Source organism: Sinohyriopsis cumingii, chromosome 2 (assembly GCF_028554795.1).
Source record: "Sinohyriopsis cumingii isolate HCF-2022 chromosome 2, ASM2855479v2, whole genome shotgun sequence".
NCBI lineage: Eukaryota > Metazoa > Mollusca > Bivalvia > Unionida > Unionidae > Sinohyriopsis > Sinohyriopsis cumingii.
In genome coordinates, this window is record NC_142962.1 from 149,695,800 (window position 1) to 149,721,539 (window position 25,740).

Sequence of the window (25,740 nt, forward strand, 5' to 3'; positions counted from 1 at the left end):
AAAGAAGATTTAAACTAATTATGATCATCTAAAAAAAAAAGAGAAGGCCAAGGAAGATAGGAACATAACGTCAGACTACAGTACATATCCTTAGTATAGTTATATCTCCGACTAATGACAAGAAAATATGTCAGTTATAGGTCTTGATAATTGATAGAAACATCTTGTCTTTAACTTTTTATGATTTAATTTATTGTCTTATGAGTGTCCCTTATACCCTACGATTACCAATAATATTCACCTCTGTCTGCGTGGGTTCGAGTCTCGGATTCGGCCAATGTGGGTATGGGAGAAAGCTTGCTAATAACTTCTCGTGGATTGGTGGTTCTTTCTGGGGTCTTCCCGTGTTCTTCCTCCACCATTGATACTGGCCGCCATTATAGCCTACCTTGTGCTGACAAATGGCGTTAAACCATACAACAACAACAACAACCAATAGTGTTCATGTGATTATTGTTGTTTTGTTGTTGCTGTTCTTGTTGTTGTTGTTATTATTCTTATTCTTCTTGTTATTATTATTATTATTGTTATTTTGTTTTTATTGCTGTTGTATGTATGATAGGGAACATGTAAAATCAATTTTGTTAAACCTTATCTATTTTTAATCGATTAAATAATGTCCATATAATCAATTATATGACACGTGTCACGTGTCACAGTTATCAATTTCACAAGATTACACAACAAAGTCATGGTGTCAGTGAGTACATGCAAATAATATGTAAAGCAAATACATTACGTACGAGTTAAATTAACTTCTTGGTCGATTCAATTTAATTTACTTGAATTTTCTTTCACACAAAGAAAGTGTCTTAAGAGATAAATGAAAACTGACATATTTGCTCGAGATAATTTGTGAGGTATAAATCAGTTATAAATCTCTTCTTAATCAACTAACGAATTAAATAAATAAATAAATAAATAAATAAATAAATAAATAAATAAAGAAGAAAAAAACACTAATTTGAACACGAGCTGTTGTTATATGAACATGAACCTGATACAAAATTCAACGAATCGACTCCAATGTTTCTGTTTAATTCATAACCTCGACACAAATCTGTGCCAGTAAAATCTTGTGGATAAAGGTGATTCTTTAGTAAACAAATTTAAAACATTAATGACTTTTCATGAATCGGTAGCATTTGCCCCTTGTATAATAAAAAGTAGTCTGATACACGAGACTTGTTTACCATCTGTCCTTTCTTATCCTGAAAAAACGCCCAAATAAACAATGAAACATGTATGAAGCCAGATTAAAATACTGCATTTGTACCAACCATTTATTTTGTGTTCAATTGTTTATGTAACATGTACAATAAAGTTTCGATTATCCAGATTTCGTACATCCTGATTTATCTGTATCCGAACTATAGTTTCTGAGGACAGATAATTTTGTTTAGTTTTAGGTGATATTAATTACGCCATATGCCTTGCAAAATGCTGGTAATAAAAGTGTCCGGGTTAACAAAGTTTTGGTGTATACGCAAAATTAAATGTATATTTAGTATTGTCGAGCGGATCATGTATCATAATTTCTCGTCTACCGGACAGAGTAATCTTGGTTTTTTTTTTATACGGACTAGATTAATAGAATCCATCCATGTGCACTAGTGTGGGATCGGGTAATCTCACCCGAGGGTCAGCTTCTGCACGCAGATATGACACTTTGCTAACTGAATTTCCATGTCCCACGATAACACGTATTTTATTATATGCTCATTTTTGTCTCCGTTAACGTTACATCGTCATAATTGTGCAGTATTTTACGATACTGAACTCCTTCATATTGCACGCACGTGCACAACATGTGCGCCTGAAGATAGTATAGTGAATTTGGAGCTACTTTGTAAACAAACCATGTACACTCGTGTAGTAGAAGTTTTAGGATTTGGTTGATTACATTTGTTTGTAAAACGACTGTTTCGTCCATTTGAAGGTATGGATGATAAAGCTAACGATGTGGACGAGTTCACTGAGTCAGAAACGAAACTTTCAAACAAGCAAAACAATGTCAGCAACAAACGTGAAAGACGCAGTAATTGAAAATAGAGTTCTGATCATTGAAATGGTTATTTAGGAGAATATTCCTATTTTTGTCGCAAACAGAATGGTTAAGACTATGTCCAGTGCTCTATAGGGTCTAACAAAATATAGCATATAAGAGCATATTGAGGCCAGGGGCTATCGCATATCTATGGGAGACATCATTTTAAAAGTCTGTCAAAGTACTACATTCCAGCAAAAAATGCAACTGAAGGTTTTGGTAGGAAACTAAGAGACTCAGAACCAGTAAGCCAAGACGGCGAATAAGTATTATTTCCACTGGCTAAAAGGAGTGTCAGACAACAGCTGCTTTTCAATGTTCTCCCTGTAATTAGTTTGATACAATGTCTCGCTAGCGATAGAAGACACACTGAATGATGCAGGTCATAGATGGAGTCCCTCCAACAGCGAGCATGCAAGTGACAGGGCATAAACATGTTTTATTTAGTTGGTAATAAGAATGGTAATAAATATATTACATTTATGCATCTTGAATTTCCTCAAAATGTACTTTCTTACTTAGTTCCTCATATCCGACCGACATGTCCTGCAGAACCTGCTACACACCGAAACTGTACTGGAATTTCGAGTAGGCTACATTTCCGGCTGAAATTCATTCTCCTTACTACACTGAACTGACCCAATAATGCAGTCAATTATAATAAGAAAAGAAGAAATGAACTGGATAAACAAAATACATGCACATTAATTAACAATATGGCTCTAAATTTCAATTATAAGTAGACCAAAAACGACAATTCTTTTTGAAACCGATGCAGAGCGTGCGACTAAGCTGCAAGATCGCTGGACTGAGCTATGTGCACATGAACAATGTTACTGTGTTTTGATGAATCTACGGTTGTGCATTTATTTTGGAATATAGCATAAATTAAATTACTTTATTTCTTGCAGTGCATTATTTATAATTAAGCCTTAGGTAGAATAAGAAATGAGTATATAATAAAGAGGTTACTGCGTTTGCGAAAGAAACTATCAACTCGGTTTATCGGATGGATACTGCACTCCCACAGGTCATGAACTATCCATCCAAAAGAATCGTTTCCCATAAAAATGTCTTAATCTCTTAAGTCAATTTATTCTCATTTTCACTAGAAAACATTGTTGCATAAAAAGATGGATCGTCATCGGTATCGATATAACTTTAGAAATACAGAGTATGTCTATGAATGTTTTCACGCCATTAGAAAGTGAACAAATAGTTAAGATTTTTGTTATAGAACATTGAACTTGCTTAAAACAGGATTACTATTTATAGCATGGCAAAATTTCTATATCAAAACCGCTATAAACATTGCTGACGTTCATGACGTCAAAAGCACAGTCATGGCATCTGCGGTGTTTTTGAGTGCATTCATGTGGGACACGTATTCCACATAACGTTCATGTGTCGCACACACACACACACACACACACACACACACACACGTGCGATCTACATCATACGATGATGTGGTCAAATGCTTCGCTGAACTCTATTACCGAGAGGATGCGGTAGACTCAAATTTTTAAGTTAATTCTCCTTACTACCTCGACAAACTTAATAAACCCGCTGAAATATTGCTAAATCAGGCTTGCTTTATGGTAAAAAATGATTAAATAGTTTATAAAATTACAAAAATGCAATTTTCTGCGAAATATTATGTTATTTCAATCTTATTACTTTCTTAAGTGGCGTGAATTTACGAAAAGAGGTGTGTGGTGTTGTGAGTTTAGTCTTCTAAGCAAAAGTTCTGGAGCAAGCTTGGTAAATAATAAAAAGAAAAATACCGGATATATTTAATTTTGTGGCGCCAAAAACGATATATTTCTCAAGTGGAAGCCACTCGCTAAATTAACGAGGTTTTTATTCCACACGATGAAGTCTATCCTGTTTTAACGTAGGAAAAGAAAATACCCTCAATGTATCCAGGGTTAAAATGTTAAAAATATAATTTCACAGCAATAAACAATTTAACATCGATTTGTAATTAAATGAGAAGGAATTTCTCTTCAAAGAATAGTACCATGGAGAGTAAATCTTACTTGTGTAAAGTTATAAGGAATCTCTTGTTTTATTTTCCGATGTCAGTGTTTTTTTTGTTTTTTTTTTAATAAAAAATATGTCGGAACATGTTGGAATTGCTGTAATAGTCACACTTCGTTTTCGAGTATGAAATATGCATTGTCTATTAGTCCTACCAAAATCTTATTTCTCAGACCTAATACAGAACTATATTTTTGCTTTCGAAATTCATATTTTGTCTCTCCATCCATTCATCCATTCATCCACTCATTGATCCATTCATCCGTCCACCAATCAGTATATGTACGGCAGCATACATTTTATATTTATTTCTGAAAGAGAAAATATACCGATATTCTTCATACAATATTGATCTATTTCATATTAAAATAAAAGTTAGTACTTTACCTGTTGTTTAATATTACAGTTTGTTTTCTTCTTTTAAAAGCAATTCTGAGATGGTCGTAAAATACTTTTTGGTGAAACTAAGCTGTCACTACCTAGAATCCTTAAGACCTCTTCCAGTACCGACGCTGCGGTCACTTGTAATAATTAATGAACTCCATTTCAAGTGTTCTTTTTAAATGATAGTTTCAATTTGTGGTTGATGTGCGTGCATTAGTTTTTGTATGTGTGTGTGCCTCCATACTTGTGTGTCTGCTTGAGAGAGTATTTTCGATTTATTGCAAGTTTCTTCTTTCTCAAATATATTTTCAGTTTCAGTCTACAAATTGCGAACATTAAAGCCGGTGGAAATATGGTCGTGAACGAGATTTCTGATCGCAGTGTGGTTGTCATTAGCAACTCTCTTACGTATTGTAAAATTATAACAGAAGAAAGTAGGAAAGAAATGACAATAAACTGACATATTTAACTACTAGATTGTGTATGCTTGGTTATTGAAGTTAGTTTACGTATAGGAAGTATTTATATGACAGTTTACATTGGGCAATACAATTTACTAAATTTTGTACACTGGAATTATTTTTACGTATTTATCTTCTCATTTGCAAGCAGATTTTAGAGAATAATAACAATAAATATGACGTATATCATTATTTCTGTATGGGGAATACCAGTTTTAGTTTATGTAATAGTTCGTCACAAACATCGCAAAAACACCCAGATCGTTTGAATAAATAAACGGTCAGTAATTAGCGGAAGAATATTGTTGATAGTCAGTGGTGAGAGTGGAAACTACTCCCTTTCACTGCCCAATTTGTTATGCTAACCACTGCACTACCGTCATCATTTCATCTGAGTGACAAAAATTTGGCCAAGGCTGGTCCATTGTTGCGTCAGTTTATATTTCGGTCTGTTTCACGAATCAGTGATTTTACATCCGAATATCTAAAAGCGTTTGAAACAAATACAAAGTTTTAAAGATCATTTACCTTTAACACTGATTGCCCAAAAAGAAACCATCGGTAGTTACCCTGCACTATTGACGAATTCGGCCTATCGGCATCGTTTATATGTGTCACTCCGCTCGTCTTTAGAGTGTTTTAATCAGTAAAACAACTGACACACGATATTCATCTTCTGGTAGTTAAAGGTGTCATTACAGTAAGAACTAATCATGAAATTAGCCATCAATTCAGTAAATTAAAAATCATGTTAAAGAACAATCTTTTATGTCTTTGTTGTTCATTAGGTCATCAAATAATTTCTCTCCGCACTGACACCATCCCCACTGTGTATATGTGTGTGTGAAAAAAGAGTACGGTCACATCGAGGACGCAAAATCGATTGTAGACTTCGTGTAAGACATTAAACATAGGTTTTAATATGAGTACAATTCTTGGTAGCCAAGTCCTATTCACTAAGTAAGGAAATATCGAACACAGACCTTATTCAACTATCTTGAAAAGAACTTTACATATAATGAGAACAAACGGATGACTTACATATATTATATTGTAAATATTTACTCGCTCTATTGATTAAAACAGTTTAAAGCCATGTCTACAATTATACAGAATTGTCACGCCGTAGAGTACAGTGAGGTAGCTGTGCAGTGCTTTGTGTTTTTTGTATATTTGTGTTTGTAAATGCGTGTAAATATCAATGGAATAGAATCCATACGTCCGACAAAATGCGGCCTATATTCTCACCCACCCACCTACCCCCAACTCACTCCAACCACCTGGGGCAATATAATATACCGTTGAGGATTTCCTTCACCTTACCATGTGTGTAGCCTTTGTAAATTTGACACCGTTAAGTTTATGAGTTTGTAATATTAATTATTTTATTAGTGTAAGGAAAATCGTCCAGTACGCTGTAGCGGGTTGTATGTGTTACCATCATAGGTGATTAACGAAGATAAATTCATAGATTCTATATTTATCAAGAAATCAGTGATTTTGAAGAAAAAAATACCCACGTCTTTTTTTATGTCCTCTTGTGCTATATTGTATTAATCTCCCGAAAATGATAAAGATACTCATGTTCAATTCTTACCTATCAATCATTTATATTTTTATTTAGAGCCATAAAAAAATGTCAGACTAAATGCATTGCGATCTAAGACAACACATGTATGGACATAGGCCAACAGGCAAATGTTTTGCTTCAATTCATGCTACAACTTTGAACTGATAGTTTAAGGAATATCCGAGGAGATCTCTCTTAAAATGAAAATGTGGCCTGCGAGCCAAATGACAACTCCTGGTCGGATGATGAAACTGGATATGAAGTAAGCAAATACAGGCTAGGCTAGCCAAATGATTCTTCCATTTGCAATTATCAAAAAGACACTACGGAATTTAATGCTTATTTCATTTTGAGTGCAGTCAGGAGGATGCAAGTGTACTAATAATCGAAATTACAGCACCATTTCGAAATGTGTAATCAAGATTGAGAACATATGACATGGCTCATGTAATTCGGATTTGCAGAACTAGAAAGTACATTTTGAGGAAATTCAGGATTTAAAACTGTAAGTATATTTATTGCCATTTTTATTACCAGCTAAAGAAGACAGCTTATGCCTTATCACTTGTATGTTATTTGGAAGGACCCTTTCTGGCGTCTACTATATATCTTGTCTAAATCCGAAACATTGTATCAAAAAAGATAAAGCGGAATGTGCCAAAGCAGCTGGTATGTGGCAGTCGACAAAACATTTGCTTTACTTCATTCAGAAAAAAAATTCATCAGCCATAATGTAAAGCGCCTACTACACGAGTGTACATGACTTTTGTTTACAAATCAAAAGTGCTGGCGTCTGCGTCCATTGTTTGTTTACAATAGAAAGTAGTTCTTTTATGCACGTGAATGCAATATGAAGGTGTGGAATATCGTAAAATACTAAACGATTCTGACAATATAAACTTAACGGGAGAAAAAATGAGCAAATAATAAAATGCCATTCTAACGTATCAGTCCTTAATCCTCCATCTCTGCTCGCTACTAAGAGAAACCTCCGTATAAATAAAATTACCCAACCCATGCATAATTTCCAAGCAAACCTAACAAATTCGTCAACTCCTACAAAAGTATAAATTAAATTGCTTGACAAACATACCCAAGCAACCGAGTGTAGAGTATCTATTAAAAAGTGATCTCCATGATTTTGTAGTGTTATGGACCATCTTAGCACAGCTAAAAGATAACGCCGTAAGGCTGAGAGGATCTGGCTTTCCACCAGCCTCACTATTCATAAGCAGGTATATGAAGTCGCTAATGAGAAAGTTACAAACAGTTCATGCATCAAAATCAAGTTACTACAGTACTAAGATCACTGAAAGTCCCAGCTGCAAAGATCTCGTCAAAATTACGAAGAAGCTAATATAAAGGAATAAATGTACACGGCAACGTTTAACAGCATTTGAAATTATCTCTATGGATTTGGTACATACAATTGTGATGAAGAGTGCCCCAAAGTCATGTGAACTCGATTCGATTCCTACATCAGTACTGCGTGACAGCTTAGATTCAATATTGTCTTCACTAACCGATGTTATCAATATTTCCGTCTTCTCCAGGGAATTCCTATCATTTTTTAAAACTGCTATTGTAAGGCCTCTGAATAAATCGACACCTGACTCTAAGGATTGAAGAACTACCACCCTGTTTCTAACCTCTCATTCATTAAACAAATCTTAGATAAAGATGATCTGTTCCACCGCGTATCCAATCTGAATTAAAATAGGCTTTTGTTTAGCAATATACAGTCTGTATATCGCCCTCGGCATATTACTCAAACTGTCCTTCTGATAGTAGTTAACGACTTTCTCTGTGATTTGGATAAAGGAACGATTACAGCACTCAACCTCCTTGATTTTTCTGCTGCATTGGACACAACATACCATAATTTATTTCGCTTCATTGTCTCCATCATGTATTCGGTATTCGCGATACAGCGTTTCTATGATTCAAGTCCAATTTAGCCATCATGACATAAATTGTGTCTGTTAATGGAAAACATTCCAGCTAAACTGAGCTGTTTTAGAGTTACACAAGGCTCTGTTCTCGGACCCGTTCTCTTCATTCTGTACATACAGCCGCTCTTAAGTGTCATAGATCGACATCCGATGTCTCATCAATATTACGTCAAAGGCCAAACTTAGTGATACATTTATCATTTCCAATTTTGGCAATGAAATAACCTTTTCTTGGCATCGAAAATGAATTCGTCTTGATGACACTATTGACTTTTGTATACTCTGTGCGCATGCGGAATATATTATATGGTTTAGGCACAAAAATACATGGTAAATTCCATTTACTTTTACTTCGTTCTATCAAGGCATTCTCCAATAATTTTCTTTATTTCCTCCAAATATTCCTTTTTGAGAGAATTCATCCTGTAAGGATGCTGTTTCACAGGTTTAGAGGCTACAATCTAAAGGTAATGATAGATTGTATTTGTTCGTGTTGTAACATCAGGAAACAAGTACTTGTGTTCATACAATAGCTGTTTTAACTCACTACTTTCCTGTTGTAATAGATGTGAAAGTTTCTGGTCTAAATTATTTCATATTTTTAATTCCGAAGAGTGTTTAAGTCAAAGTTACAACAATGAGATTGCATTCTACCATTCACATCCATTCTTTTTGGGTACAACTAAGTTGACTGAATAATTAACTGTGCTGTCTCTATCAAAATCCTCCGTTAACATATTTGCATGACAAAGCTGTTTCTTTTTCCGCCTCTCAGCAGTGTGGTTCATATGATTTAAGTCATTTATTTTATTTTCAATTGTGTAAGAACCGAAGACATTAGCCGGAAGACGATTTTAAGGTATAGGCAAGAAAGTGTATTTCTATCATACATTCGTTCAATTTTGGACTTAGAAGAGTCGTGAGTAGTTCTTGCTACTTCACTAGCTTTTGACAACTTATATTTGACATTAGATACATTGGTCAAGAAGATAATTATTGGAATCTTCATTTGAAAGAATATATAGAACCCTTCAACATGAATGGTTTCTAATGCTAGGAAAATTCAAACTGGGTTTTGTTTATATTTGACATTAGATACATTGGTCAAGAAGATAATTATTGGAATCTTCATTTGAAAGAATATATAGAACCCTTCAACATGAATGGTTTCTAATGCTAGGAAAATTCAAACTGGGTTTCGTTTATATTTGACATTAGATACATTGGTCAAGAAGATAATTATTGGAATCTTCATTTGAAAGAATATATAGAACCCTTCAACATGAATGGTTTCTAATGCTAGGAAAATTCAAACTGGGTTTCGTTTATATTTGACATTAGATACATTGGTCAAGAAGATAATTACTGGAATCTTCATTTGAAAGAATATATAGAACCCTTGAACATGAATGGTTTATAATGCTAGGAAAATTCAAACTGGGTTTCGTTTGATCAAACAAATGTATTGCTTTCGCTACCGAATACTGACCATGACTTTTTTAAAATAAAAGCATTTGGAATAGCTCTGTCAAGCTCATCAAGAGTAGTAAAATGGAAAAAAATGCAGTTTATTTCCCATGAATACAAAACTGAAACTCCAGTTAAACCTGCAGGTCATTTAGCAATCAAAAGTATTATTTCGTACTATTTTCACCGTAACCTTTAGCGACATTCGGCTAATGACTTTGATCAATTTCCTGTCACTAGCTATTTAAATAGTTGCTAGGATTAAGCAATGCCTTTATTGTGCTGACCCTAAGGGGAACACATGTTAAAAAAATAAACATCCTAAAAAATAAACCAATTTAGCTCAAGCGTTTTAAAAGTATACATTGACACAAGCAGAAAAAGACAGACAACATACAACTATATTTTATAAACTTTATTGAGCAAAATTTAGCCAGAGCAGATTAGCAAATAACAGGTGAAAAATGGCCTAATGTGTATGAATTAATTACAACTTCAAACAGAAAATATTTAAACACTATGCTGTTAGGAAAAAATAGATGTAGCTTTATTCAAATTAGTCATGCTGTACAAGACAAAGGAAGAATAAACAATCAAGAACATACACAAAATGTATGAAAATCCGAAACAAAGAAAACAATACAATTAGAAAGAACAGTAAGATGAAAAGGTCCTGTTAGGAAGAACATTCGTTTTAAGCACTATGTTGTTAGTCAGCATTGGTTAGACTATAAACAAATTTAAGACATTGCCAAGCCAACAATTTCTCTAACAAATTGTACCCAGCCACGGATCACAAAGTGCAAAAGAAAATGTTTAACATTGAAACCTTGAAGCATTGCAACAGCTTAGCCTCATGCTTTATGGTTGATCTTGTTTGCTAATTCAATATTTTTCGCAATTTGTTTTCTGTTTAATATAGTGCTCAAGGTAGGTAATGTGTTGTATTTCATGTTATAATTTGATATAAGATGGATAGAACTCTTTATAGGTTTGATTGTGTCGTTTGTTCTAATGATAACACCTGTAAGGTTTGCAATTTATCTAAATCATCATCACTAATATAACTGGTGTAAGCTATATATTAAAGACATTTATTTGATTGCAAAACATTGAAACAACAAAAAAATTTGTACAACAGATCATCCACCGTCCTTTTTACATTGTACTATTGTTTGTATACCGGATGTATTATAGATTTTTATACCGATATATGACTCTCTTCAAAAAAGCCTAATAGGTGCAACAACAAAACCTTTGACTTGCTATATAATCAGAAAGTATTTGGCTATGAATTAGTGACCAAAAATGTGCACACTTAAACTCAAATGTGTACAGTCCATCCACATTTGTATATATGACTTTTATTCAGTATTATGCTTTCTATTTTAAAATAGTTTTTAAATATATATAGCAATTGTGTAATCAATATATCGATTGACCAAATTCAGTTGAATACATTTTTGTTCATGACGAAACAAACGTTCATTTCTTTTTCATTTCATACCATGGTTTTTCAAAATAGATATTAAACACTGTTCCCTAATTGTTACATTTATTATGTAATACATTTTTCACACTTTAGTATGAAGAATGAGATTCTGGAACTAAGTGAAGGATATTTGTTTTAGTTTTCTTTTATTTTCTAAATAAAATGGATCGGATGTTTAACAACTGCGGAAAATGGACGAGACAACAGCAAGACACGAGATGGTTTAACTGCTGTGATAAGTAATGAAATTCCAACGAGAAATGCACTAAGACCAGGTCTTTGTTTGCTCTTTATGTTATGCTCAAGTACAATGAGATAATACTCTGGACAAATAGTAGCAAATCAAGGTGTAGGAAACAAATCTCACCTACAGTGTTAAGAAATACTGAAGACTCATAAATATAAACGCTGAAATAGCCATGGTGTCGAACATGACTTTCCCTTCCTGTAGTAGTAAGCAATTGCTCAGTCATGACAAAATTAGACCTCTCGTTATTATGATGGAAAAGGATTGCTGTAAATTGATGTGCAATTTAAAAAGTTTACATGATCATACGTAAAATATTTAAACATTTTAATTTATCACCTTAAATATAATTTTGAGTGCAAACTGTGCTATCACCTTAAATATAATTTTGAGTGCAAACTGTGCTATCATCAAGTCGAATCCCTATTTTGAGTCAACGGGACCAGCGTTATTCAAATTACTCTATATGTTTCTCAGTGGAATGAGAAGCTGTTTCGTCAACCTATGTTGGACAATAGGGACGGCTTTTTTGCCATGTGTAAGTTTTACTCCCGTGTTGGACTCTCTTTGCGCCATCCCAAATGCCGTCTTAGTCAGGACGTCAAAGAAATCCACAGCTGAAGTTTGCTTGTAGTTCCAAATCACTTGATGTAAATGGTGGAACATCCAGGATCCATGAGCTTCGCTGCGCCAAGCCAGCTTTCCAGACTGAATTGCGTAAACCACAAGGCAATCCTTTGGACATCGAATGTTACTGAGAAAATGGACTGAACTTTGTCCCTGATGGCCTGAACCTGGTTGACTTTTTCCCTCGTTTTCACTCCTATGTCCTGCGTCTGCTCTGTCTTGTGAACTTGGTTGACTCGTCTGGTCATTCTCACTCCTATGTCCTGCCTCTACCTTGTCTTGTGCGGCATGTGCTTTGTCTGAAGATGTGAGAAAACGTGATTTTTTATATTTATTCTCTGCCACTTCAACTGCAATTCATTATGCAAAAATGAAAATATTTCTTTAAATTTGTGTCAGATTTAGCTATCAATATTAAGAAAGACAATGCGACGTATTCTTAATATTTAACAATCCTGAGAATAAAAGGGAGTACTTATATAAAGGCGTCCGCTTATAACGTGCTCTCAAGCAGGTACATGTACATACACATATAGCCTGGTTATCATGTGAAGTACGTGTAGATACAGGCTGGCTGTCATATGAGATACATGTACATACAAGCTGGCTATCATGTGATGTACGTGTACATATTGACTGGCTGTCATTTGATCTACTTATACATATTGACTGGCTGTCATTTGATGTACGTTTACATAAAGACTAGCTGTCATATGAGGTACATGTACATATAGACTGGTTATCATGTGATGTACGTGTACATATTGACTGGCTGTCATTTGATCTACTTATACATATTGACTGGCTATCATTTGATGTACGTTTACATAAAGACTAGCTGTCATATGAGGTACATGTACATATAGACTGGTTATCATGTGAAGTACGTGTACATACAGGCTGGCTGTCATGTGAACTACAATGTACATACACGCTGGCTATCATATGAGGTACGTGAACATATTGACTGGCTGTCATTTGATGTACGTGTACATACTGACTGGCTGTCATTTGATGTATGTATACGTATAGACTGGCTGTTATGTGGGGCAAGTGTGCATAAAGACTGGCTGTCATATGAGGTACATGTACATATAGACTGGTTATCATGTGAAATACGTGTACATACAGGCTGTCTGTCATGTGAAGTAATTGTACATACAAGCTGGCTATCATATTAGGTACGTGTACATATTGACTGGCTGTCATTTGATGTACGTGTACATATTGACTGGCTGTCATTTGATGCACGTATACGTATAGACTGGCTGTTATGTGAGGCACGTGTACATAAAGACTGGCTGTCATATGAGGTAAATGTACATCGAGACTGGCTGTCATGTGAGGTACATATACATATAGATTGGCTGTCATTTGAGGTATGTGTAGATATATACTGGCTGTTGCATATCTATATTTCCCAGCAAAGCGTTTTGTTAGCTCCATCTTAATGACACTTTTGATTCGTCATCCAATAAATGACAATTACTTCGGTCCTGCTGGAAAAATATGCTTTCATAAAAACGTTACAAGTTGTACACGAATATTATTCACAAATGAGTTAACGACGCATGTAAAAAAAATTGATAATTTAATTTGAAAAGAACTACGTTCAAGTAAATTAAAACAATCCTGATTATAAACAAAGAGTATAGAGTTGAAATCCACGTTTATATTAGTTTCACTATTTCCAAACTGGGATCTTGAATCTGAGAGTAGAATATAATAGCTTATACTGTTAATAAGGGATAATGCTGAAATAATTTTTTTAATTATAAATACCATTGTTTTCGGTTAAGGAGCATTCGTCTACCTTCTTGGTCAAAGTATGGATTGAGTGAATCGGGCCACAGACTTCGGATTCTGGCGAATCTGAAAAAATAAATTATCAAAATTAGAATGTACGGGTCTTTCTTACTGAATAAATGGTCAACAGGAATCACGAGGGACCTTGATTACCAATGGACTTGAAAAAGAGTATGAAAACACCTCAGGTTTGTCAGACCATTGCAGCAGCCGCGGAGTCATCACGTCATAAGGGAAAACTCTTTTAAGCAAGTGTAAAGTGTTGCAGTCAAGTTTGTTGTATACCTTTATTATATTAAAATAATAATGATTTAAACATATCACTTACGTTTCGGAACCAAGGTTTCTTATATATATATATATATATATATATATATATATATATATATATATATATATATATATATATATATATATATATATATATATAAACTTGGCATTTAATGTGTTGGTATAAGGCAATCTGATATACCAATACTGCTGATATATCAAATTGTGATCCGCCCATGGCGCAATAATACGCATATATAAACATTCTCTAGATCGTCTGCAGTTGATTCTAGATCAAAGATCAATTTCCACACATTAATCATTATTGATGCATGAAAATAACGGTGAAAAGTAATAATAATCCCCATTTTCTAAATCAGTTTAATATGGTACACATTTTCATCACAATCCTTTATGCTTTCTGTCCACCCTTCCCTCTCATACATAACCGGCAAACTATGCAGAAATGTGGAGTGAGAGAGAAAAGGAATTTTAGCTGGATCAAAATCTTGAAATAGAAATTTTACCAAGTAACCTACAAGAATATGTTTCGTCGGAACGATATGTGTCCACTTTCCTTGGGATTTAGGTACACTGTTTATCAATGAAAAAAGTTGCAAACCATGTCCACATTATACGGTAAATTTCTCGGTTACGTGGTACACATACTGTGATGTATTTAATGTTTTGTTGTTGTCGTTGTTGTTGTTTCGTAAACATACTATAATGTTCTAAAAATTGATTATTATTATTAATAAAATATAAAAATGTCCAAAAGCCTCCCTCCCTCTCTCTCTCTTGACCATCGTAGCAAGATGTGGGCTAAAATCTATGAAATGAAGAGCGTAAAGGATTTTCGTTTGTGTCATCCGACGATGTTTCTGGACTTATGAATGATGGTAAAATTTTAGTCAAAGCGACCAAAGAATGAGAGAGAGAGAGAGAGAGAGAGAGAGAGAGAGAGAGAGAGAGTGTGTTAAAAGTCAAACCGACCGGAGAGAGAGACAGACGGAGAGAGAGATAGAGTGTGTGTACGTGTGTTAAAAGTCAAACCGACCAGACAGAGAGAGAGCTTATTGTCGGTGGTACTGTTACTAAAGCAGAATATTGACAACGATCAACTGTAAATATATTAAAATATTTTAATTACCTCTTGTTGGTTCGTCATTTCGCTAAGTTTCTATTCCACATTAATTTCCATGCGACGGTACGTGAATGGCATAGCGTTCATGTGAATGGCGTAGCTAAGCAAGTGTTTGTTGTGCTCTACGTTTATCATTAAAACCATCTTTTATGTTTAAATCATAAGCGTTTAGTATATTGATTTAATTAATGTGAAGAAAAATAGAAACTATAAAAAAAGAAAACAATCAACTTGTCAATATGCAAAGGCAAAGGTGATTGTCAATAGCCACAAAAGGCATAGAACTACATTTTGTAGCGGCCACACCCGGGGACGTGAGGAGTTCATTCACCCGGTCAATACAAAGCTGCCTGTAGTAAATCTTAGCTCCGTTCAAAGAGCAAATATATGTATTTGTATGTGATACAAATGAAATATGTGCACAGTATGTAGGCTGTATCAATGATATACCACGAGATGTATACATTTTTCATGAAAAGGAAACTCGGAAAGCCTCGTTTCCTTTTCATGAAAAATGTATACATATCGTGGTATATCACTGATACAGCAGCGTACATTATATATATATATATATATATATATATATATATATATATATATATATATATATATATATATATATATATATATATATATATATATATATATATATCACATACATAAAAAGAACACGGGTTTTAAAGTGTTTGGCATAAAGCAATATGATTTCAGATTCTCAGAACATTATATTGTATTTGGCTATTATTTCAACCACTGCTGTTATTTTGTTGATAATCATCGTCATTTAAGACTGCTGGAATTTCGTTAACGCAAAGGGGGCATGGTGTTCTCCTTAAAAATCCCAACGCGCATAGGAATTCCCATTAAACACTTACGAAACTAGTAGTATTAATTCTTGAATAACATGTACCACCAGATGGCAGAAAGCAGCCATTTTAACGGCGTATTAAGGGAAAGCACTTTTTGTCCATTTTACCGTAGGCCTGGGCAACTTGATAAGCCCGTCTCGACATTTCCGCTACTAATGACTTGGAACTTAAGGCTGGAGACTTGGCTGTTATGTTAAAATATTACCTAGGTAAAGTTTCATCAAAATATACGTAGGGGTTAAAAAGAAATAATTAGATACGGAATTTGGGTCCTGACGTACATTTATCCCTGGTGTGACTTGACCTTGTTGTAGGGCTATGACGGTGGAAAAATGCCAATTTAAAATAAAGAAAATAGTATGGTTTCATTAAAATCTCTTCATCAGTTTGAAAGTCATACACTTACTCATTTATAAGTTCCCTTGCTGTGACCTTGACTTTGAGGCGAGATGGGTTGGCTGTGGTTTATGAGTGTCTCGCTGGATAAACAACTGATTAAAGTTTTATTAAATTATTAGTGGCAAAAAAGTTCTACTAAAGACAAGGATACAAGTCAGTTACATTTTTCTTTGCTGACTTTCACTTTATGGCAGAGGGCGTGGTTATGTCATGTGACATATCTTATACAGGACGTATAGCTGGCTAATGATTCATTAAAATATCTTGACTGGTCCTAATTTCAGCTTCCAATGCTCATTACCGTGACCTTGACCTTGAGGCAGGGGTGTCGTTATCGCTATCGGATGCGACACATCATTTATACATGATCTATAATTCGCTCAGCTTAATTAAAATATATTCTGTTGTTCACAAATAGTAGTACGATATTAACGATTTGGGATGATTTTTTTGTTGCTTTTTTCTGATCTAGGTTAAGCCCCCCTCCCACTTTATCCTCATATCATGAGCACGTGCCCACGCGCGAACTTCACCTACAAGTGCCCTGAATGAGTAAAGTCATATGGGGTAGAATAGTTCAACCTGAATCAGTAATTCTTCATCTAACAGATGAAAATGTTTATAAAATGTTATTTCGGTCCTGATGAAATGTGGTTTCATAACAATGTAACAGGCTATGTATGAGTGGTATTAGAACTGAGATAAAGTCGCAAGTAAAAATAAAATCTGATTCTCTCACTCGAAATAAAATAGGTTATCGCAAGTGAAAACTATCCTTCTGTAAAATAAAGTGGATGGTTTTGTCACCCAGGTTAATATTAGTTTCACATTCGCAGTCCACATCTTGAATCTGAGAATAGAAGCTACTACATACATGTGATCCGAAAATATATTATTTACCGTTGTTTTTGGTTACGGTTTCTTCGTTTGTATGCTTTGTCAAAAGCTGGTATTCGTGACCCGGGTCATAAACTTTGGCATCTGGCGAATATAAAAAAGATATTATGAAAGGTTTCATATTACGGGTATTTTGTTATCAATTAAATGTTATCACCGTGTATAAGGGCGTGATAATATACAATCGATATTAATTATCAACGCACTTGGCGATGAGTATTAAAGCTCATAATTCAAAAGAAAACAATGCAGCGCTGAAGAGTCTCGGCACAAATAAGGGAAAACTCTAAAAGAAGACGAACTATTGCAATCAAGTAAATAATGTACGTGAATTACATAAGTGATGAGGTTTTTAAATAGACTGCTTAAGGTTTAAAACCAATGGTTCGGTGACAAAATAAAGGAAACATCGCAAATTGATTGAGATAAAACAACAAAACCACTCAAAATAATGATTCCTACAAAACAATGTTGCCTCGGTGCTCCACTGCATTGCTGCTAATTAGCATTCCTTTTGATTCAATTGACACATACAGGTGAACAGTCGATTACAGGTGATCAGTCAATTATCTTCATCTGTCAGTCGCTGTGTCAGGTGGATGGCCAAATAGTCAATCAGATCCCAATGAGGAACAACTTTTTCAACAACTTCAGACTGAACATAAATGAAATCTGTTCCTTTAAGTTTTGCAGTCCCTGTCATGAAATTCTACAATGCTTCGCACTGGTCAGGTTAACCGACATTTAAACGGATTCAAGACAGGCGAAACTACAATTACGCCGTATGTTAACAATATAAATCGCAATACCCCTCATGGGTACGGTACTTTTCTTGAACATATAAGTTGAAAGCTGCTTCAAATCTTAGGTTCTCACTGATGTGATCCAGTGAACGAATTTTCGGTTCAAAACTTGGTTCCTAATGACGTTATGTTTCATAGGGACAGACCCTATCCCACCCCCACCCCTCTCTCTCTCTGACAAGTAATTTTACAAATTAGGATGTGAGAGGATGTGTACATTCATTTTTAGAAGCAGTACTGCCAATAGTAGCTGTAATGGACAAATTATGACTGTAGTAAACAATCTATATGCAGTTCCTGTTTTGCTAAGGTTTTTTTAAAAGCCTAATTAAAACAATGGAGCAATATGATTATAATCAGTATAGAAACTTAAATAAAATTTAGGTAGTTTGGATGATTCAGAGAATTGCTTCCTTGTTAAACTTCCAACAAATATTTAAACTTGGAATTTAGTATGTTTACGACTGGGAGCCCAGAATTTAGTATGTTTACGACTGGGAGCCCAGATTTTTGTACGTCATGTGCCCTGAACATCTAGCTTTAAAATCCTAGCACTAGTTCTGAGTTGTCTTTATGGCTTTATTTCTGTTCAATATCAGAGAAGCAGCATTCCAAATCTTTTGGTATATGACCATTATCATCTGAGATACACAGTGTTATATGCTGGGTCAGGGAAAATATTTGAAAGTATGATTTACAACCATAGGACGTTGAGATGGACTTTTCTATTGAGGCACTGTCGTTGGTTGGTTTGGTCCATTCTTACTTTGTTGTGGACTGACCAGGAGGTTTGAGGAGCGATATTATGTGGTCTAGAAAATCTTAGTAATACTTAAATTTATCTCAGGAACGTTACTAGCAAGACTTTAGTAATACTATTTAGTAATTAGGAAGTGTTTATGTCTCACTGCTTTTTGGTGTATTTACGCTGTCCCAAAAGTGTTGTTTAAGACTTTGTAACGGATTTCAGCCATCCCTTAAATAACCACTTTCGCTTTCTTGTGGTACATGCCAAACTCACTCTGTCAGAAGGCAACAGCTAGGAAAAATGAAAACCCACAAAGTCTCTAACCTGTCTGACTCAAATGTATTTCTGTATTTTGACCCCATGTTAGTGCTCTCTTAAGGAAATCTCGAAAGTTTATCTAAGCCGTTCTGTCCCTATAACGTACTACTGAGCTTGATTACTACGGTACCTTTTTAAAAATTCCTCCGCGCAAATATAAGCTACCTATTGATCCACCTAACGTATCATTTAGAAGAGCATTTCGTTACAGTTGTGTGAACCCACGTAAGGAAATGCATGCTCATTTGGAAATGCATATATGTGTGTAGTATCGTTTTATGGCACATCAACACAATTGTGGCTATATAGCACCAGATTTGTAAAGTTAAAAAAATTGTAAAAATAGACTGCACAAACATTTAGAAACATAAACCATTCCACTTAGCCGTATATCACCACTAAAATCTATGCTAAAAATGCTGAAAACGACAAGTTCCAACAACGTTCCTCGCTGGACGAAGTTTTTTTATCATCATAAATTAAAGAAGATATGTCATAAAGTGTATATGAATAACGATTTTCTAAGCTGATGTACATCAACTTATGACCCAAAACAATGAATTATACTTTAGCACTTTATGACCTTTAACTCTGTTTCCTTGAGATTCGTTTCCAATGACGACACTTTAATATGAATCGGAGACATCTGAGGGATAGGTGGTGAAAATTATGGGGGGGGGGGGGGGCTAAGGGGGGGCGGGTTGAGTTGGAGGTCATGTTCCAAGAGGTTTAAGACTTAACCATTATTTGCTCCGAGTAATGTTTAAGTGTGAGATAATCGTAATAACAATCAGTTCTAAGCACGAACTTGAAATCGTATTAAGTAAACATGAACAGCTGGCAAATTATTATTAATTAAGGGAGCACAACTCAAGTTTTCGGATACAGGCGCGATCAAAGATGTATCCAGGCACCTTTGAAGCCACCAGCTATCAAAATGAAGCTCCTTGCATACATTTTCAAACTCAACAAAGAATATCGAGACGAAATCAGTAAAATAAAAGTGGCACAACAAAAGTGATACTTAAATGATTTAAAGTCACACCAGCTTTCTCCCTCCCACTTCAAACTAGCAATTTTCCAGTTCATCCAAAACATATAATTAACAAAACTACACAGTCTTTCTATTTAAGGCGATGACGTTTGCGCCCGGTTATTACTTTAAGGAAGAGGAAAGTTGACCATAAATGGACTGATTCCCCACAAAGGTGAAAACATAAAATAGAACTATCAGAAAATAGTTAACTACGCATGAAAATTGTAGTCCAAAACTTAATCTCGGCACAAATGTACGTACAGAGAAAATAAAAACGTGGAGATTGATTACAAATGTCTCTTCATTCAAATAGTTACCCCAATGCCATTCACGAGAAACACATTAGTACTACTTTACAGAACATAGGAAATGACTTTCACAAAATGCCTCGAGGTTTTTATAGCAAGAACTAACTAATGGACCATGGGCATGTCAAACTGTACTCGATACTCGATCAACGGGGTGACAAACAAATACCAAACTGTTAGCAGCTGAAATTGAAGGTTTGCTCGCTTAAGCATTCGTGCCCTCAAAAAATTATGAAGAATGTTTTGAGCCTTTCCATTCGAGATTTAGAATGTCGATGCAGGGCGTTGCTATTTAATATACTGTTAACATACTGTGCAACAGTTGTTTGACCTATCCTGCATCCGTTGAAAAGTCGGTTATCGAGACCAATGTAACGCTTGTTAAACTAATTTTAATGTGAAAATATGTAATAATATCAGAATGGTCAGTAATGTATGTGGTCACTAATGTATGTGGTCACGAATGTATACAAGTGTTCTTATCTAGCATGATGTAATTAATTTATTAGAGGGCTTTTTCAATGGATTATCGATGAAATGTACCACCAAAACAACTCAGTTCTTGAAAACATCAATAGGAAAAGACTGCACAACGGAGGTTGTAAACATAAAGATGTCCATGGCAAACTTTCCTTCCTACAGGACTTGAACAGAAAAGTATGATTGATATTTGTATTGTGGATTTTTGTCTAAGGTACATGATTGATATTTGTATTGAGGACTTTTGCCTATAAGTATATGATTGATATCTGTATTGTTGACTTTTTTCTAAGGTATATTATTGATATATGAGTAGTGAATAGGGTCACTTTAGCCTCAATGGAAAAAAGCATTACAGAGACCCCTGGGTCGTTTTAGCCTCAATGGAAATTTAACATGGAGAAAAATCGTGGGTCGTTTTAGCCTCAAGGGGAATTTAACATGGGAAATAGTCTTGGGTCACTTTAGCCTCAAGGGGAATTTAACATGGGGAATAGAGTTTGGGCATGTTTAGGGACAAGGGGAATTGAACATGGGATTTTTTTTTAAAAAAAAAAATTTAAAAAAAGGGGTAGGCAATTGAAAAGTCATTCTCTTTTCGAGAAATATGGGTGGCCCTGAAAAGGGCCTTTGGTTTTTCTTCTTCTGCTTCTAATTTCTTCTTTTTCTCAACCAACTTCTTATTTTCTCTCCTACACTCTTTCTCTTCTTTTTTTTCTCCTCCTCTTCTTTCTTCTCTTCCTCCTCCTCTTCTTTCTTCCTCTTCTCATTTTCTTCTTCTTTTTCAATTTTTTCATTCCATTTTCTTATTCTTATCCTTTCCTCTTCATCCTCCTTCTCCTCCTTTATCTCTTTCATGACACCACTTATTATGTCCTTTACTTTTCTTACGTTATTAATTTCCATCTTTACACGATGGGGACTATAGGAATAATGGTCTTCATTAAGTCTTACTAACATCTGCTCCATCATTCCTAAATTGTCTAAAACGTCTTGTAATTTTTGCATCTTGTCCAGTTGGTTCGAAGCCATCTTCTTTGTAGAATGGTTTGAACGACGAATACTGTGGGTTCTTATACGAAAAGCGCGGACGTGAAGGAAAACATCCCCCTAAAAAACATAAAATTGATCTTCCCTAGATCATGACCAAACAACGCGCGGACGTGAAGGAAAACATCCCCCTACGTTTCTCATTTCATATAATAAAACACAAACTATACTCTCCACATACGCTAAGAAACAATAAAGAAACCCATAATCTACTATTCACACAAACTTACGTCAGCAGTTACAAACACAAACACAATCACACATACACTCACAATATTAATAAAGAGTTAGTGTTTATATTCACACTACTCTACCTACACACATTGGCAAATTGATAGTTATTTCTTTTCTTGAGTATTGGGTAGCCCTGAAAGGGGCTGTTTTTTGGAACTTCATGGACACCTGGTTAATGGTGGCACATTCCAGGCCTGGCGCCACATACACATCTTGTCCCCCAGTTACTTTTTACCTTTTGGGGGGAGAGAGCAGAGGCAGGATATGTGGCTTCAGAATCCCAATTTTCGCTCTCTGGGATTCTGAAATTTCTTCTTCTTCTCTCATTTTCCTCCTCCTCTTCTTTGTTTCTTCTCTCCTCCTCCTCTTCTTTGTATTTTTTCTCCTCCTCTTCTTTGTTTCTTCTTTCCTCCTCCTCTCTCATCCTTCCGTCTTCCACAATGGCTTCCTCGGCCAGTTCATTCAACAGGCGCCTGGCATATTCCAGATGCACATGAAGTTCCAACAGTTTAGACAGTCTCGTGTTCATTTTTGGTGTTGATCAATCAACAAGGGTAGCTAGACTGCCGAACGAGTTTCAATTTATAGTGAAAGCGCGGACGTGAAGGAAAACATCCCCTAAAAAACATTAAATTGATCTTACCTAGATCATGACCAAAAAACAACGCGCGGACCTAAAAGAAACACTCACTCACTTTTTATGCTACCCATTCCTATTCTAAAAATTTTTTTATTAACCACTTCAATAGACTATTCACATACGCAAAGCAATCGAATCTAACCCCTAATATACACCTCAAACACCAAAAAAGACATCATTTTAATCTACTATCCATACCAACGTACTTGAGCACTTACAAACACAAACACACAAACACATACCCTCACATTTTTTTGAAAAAGAGTTAGTGTTTATTTTCACACTACTCTACCTACACGCATTCGCAAATGGATCGTTATTTCTTTTCTAGAGTATTGGGGTAGCCCTGAAAAGGGCTGGTTTTTTTTGTTTGCTATGGCATTCTTTTTTAGTTTCTAAGAATGCGATGTCCTCTGAGGATAGACTTTCTGGCGATAGGTCTGCTTCTTCGGAAAGAGAAGAAGAACTCTTTGGTGTCGATACGACAATCGACAAAGCCTCTGTCAGGTTCAGGTTGCTGCTGCTGCTGTTGTTGTTGCTGTTGTTGCTGCTGTTGATGCTGTCTCTGAAGTCTGTACTTCTCTGTCCATTCTTCTTTCTCCCTGTTCATTTCTTCTCTGAAGAGTTCTTCTATCAGGTCTTCAGTGACTTTTAACATTCTCACATTCTCTATTTCTTCTGGCTTCGGTATCAGACTGTGTCTGACCCTATGCAAATTCACGTGAAGGAAAACATCCCCACACGGTTTTCGAGTCGCAACGTTCAATGAGTGTCATGAGAGGGATAGTAAGAAATGAAAGAGCATCAATCAAACAGTCTTATAGCTAAACAAACCACAAAGGCATTTTTTTCAAAACACAACATTATTTATTCAATAATCACTTAACACTAAACATCAACTCTAACATATTTAAAACAATAATCCAACATTATAACATCAAACATTTTTTTCTCAATTGACAGTCTACTTTAAACAGGGCTGACAACGTTGTGAATGAAATTGTGATTTCCACTGTTGGAAATCATTAGGCCATTGATGGACACTACGTTTCCTAGCTTGAGACAAAAGATAAGCATAATGGTCACAAAACCATCGATCTACTTTCACATCGTTTCTAGAAGAAGAACGAGGATCAAAATGAGTCACTAAATGTTCTAAGGAATAGCCCAGGCTGCGATGATGCAGAAAATACACACAATATTGTCCACACACCAAGGAATCTGTGCCTTGTAATTTCACATTATTGAAACGGGTGGTTTGAGCATTTCTTCTCATAAAGTCGATGATATCGTCTTCCAAAGGAGGCAATCCGTACGAATCGAAATATTCCACACATCCTTCTTGAGGAAAGTAGACGGCTACCCAGTGGGTTCCTGGGAGATGACTGTCGTCCGTGTTGATCACGTAAGCTAGATGGTCTTTAGGTTTGCGATGAGGGAGTTCATCTTTAGCACAGACAACAGGATTCCAAGAAGACGTATACGAACTGTGGTTCAAAAGGTAATAAAGTTCCCAGGTATCCATTTGTGTTGTTTTTTTCTTCTTCACAGGTAATAATACGTCGTCAATTCGATCCTGACTTTTTGCTTCAAAATGTCTGACAAATAACCGTTTCTTCGTTTCGTCTCCTCACTCTGATTCAGGAGAGTTTCGATACGATGGATCTCTTGAGTGGTTAATGGTGGACAAGAATGTTCACGCAAGTCTTTATACCACTGGTGCAACACGTCTTTGTCCGAGATGAGACTCCAAGCTTCGTCCAGATACTCGTCCAATTTTTCTTCTTGACTCAACATCAGGCATTTATCGTGTTGAATTTGACTGGGATGATCGTTTTGACATCCATAGCAATTTTTCTTGATCAATTCCGTCATTTTTTCGACCAAGTGTTTGGCAAAACAGCAGACTAAATGGGCTTCTTGTTCTGGCCATCTTGACTTCATCATGAACACTTCTTCTTTTTCCACGGTCTCCTCACATTTCATGTCCAAAGTTTCTCCACTAGGTAAAGAGGGATAACAGTCTTCCATGGCTTCTAGTAATCTAGAATAACTTCTCTCAAACTGTTGATTTCTATGGTATTATCGAATTCTGCATACAGGATGACGTTCACCGTTTCATCAGGGTCTCGGTCTTTAAACTGAATTTCCACACGAATCTGGCCGGATTTTATAGGGTGGAAATGTCCCTCGTCGCTGCCTTGGTCTGGAGTGAAATCAAAAGCCCACAAAGCGTAGCCTCCTGCATAATCCTCGTACGTAATATTACTGATATTGGTTCCTAACTGTCCGGTGGCTTCGTACAGGGACAAGTACGATCTCAAGTAATTCTTCTTGGTAAAGTCAGGTTCAAACGGTCGGGTACACAAGGTTTTGCCATCGCGACTGACTTCGATTTTGGACACGCCAAAGTGTTGAAAGTAGAAAGGATTTTTTTCGGCAGCTCCG

At 35.5% G+C, this 25,740-nt stretch overlaps 1 protein-coding gene across 1 annotated transcript in view; it reads right to left on the reverse strand.

Moving 5' to 3' along the window:
• Positions 1-10,324: 10,324 nt before the first annotated feature.
• Positions 10,325-25,740, reverse strand: part of LOC149806069 (uncharacterized) — a 31,459-nt gene continuing 16,043 nt past the window's right edge. The window contains exons 3-5 of the mRNA XM_089950946.1: positions 17,679-17,759; positions 14,073-14,162; positions 10,325-12,589 (exon numbers count right to left, since the gene is read on the reverse strand). Of these exons, the coding sequence (XP_089807072.1) occupies positions 12,126-12,589; positions 14,073-14,162; positions 17,679-17,759 (635 nt within the window). The 3' untranslated portion in view covers positions 10,325-12,125. The remainder of the gene's footprint in view (positions 12,590-14,072; positions 14,163-17,678; positions 17,760-25,740) is intronic.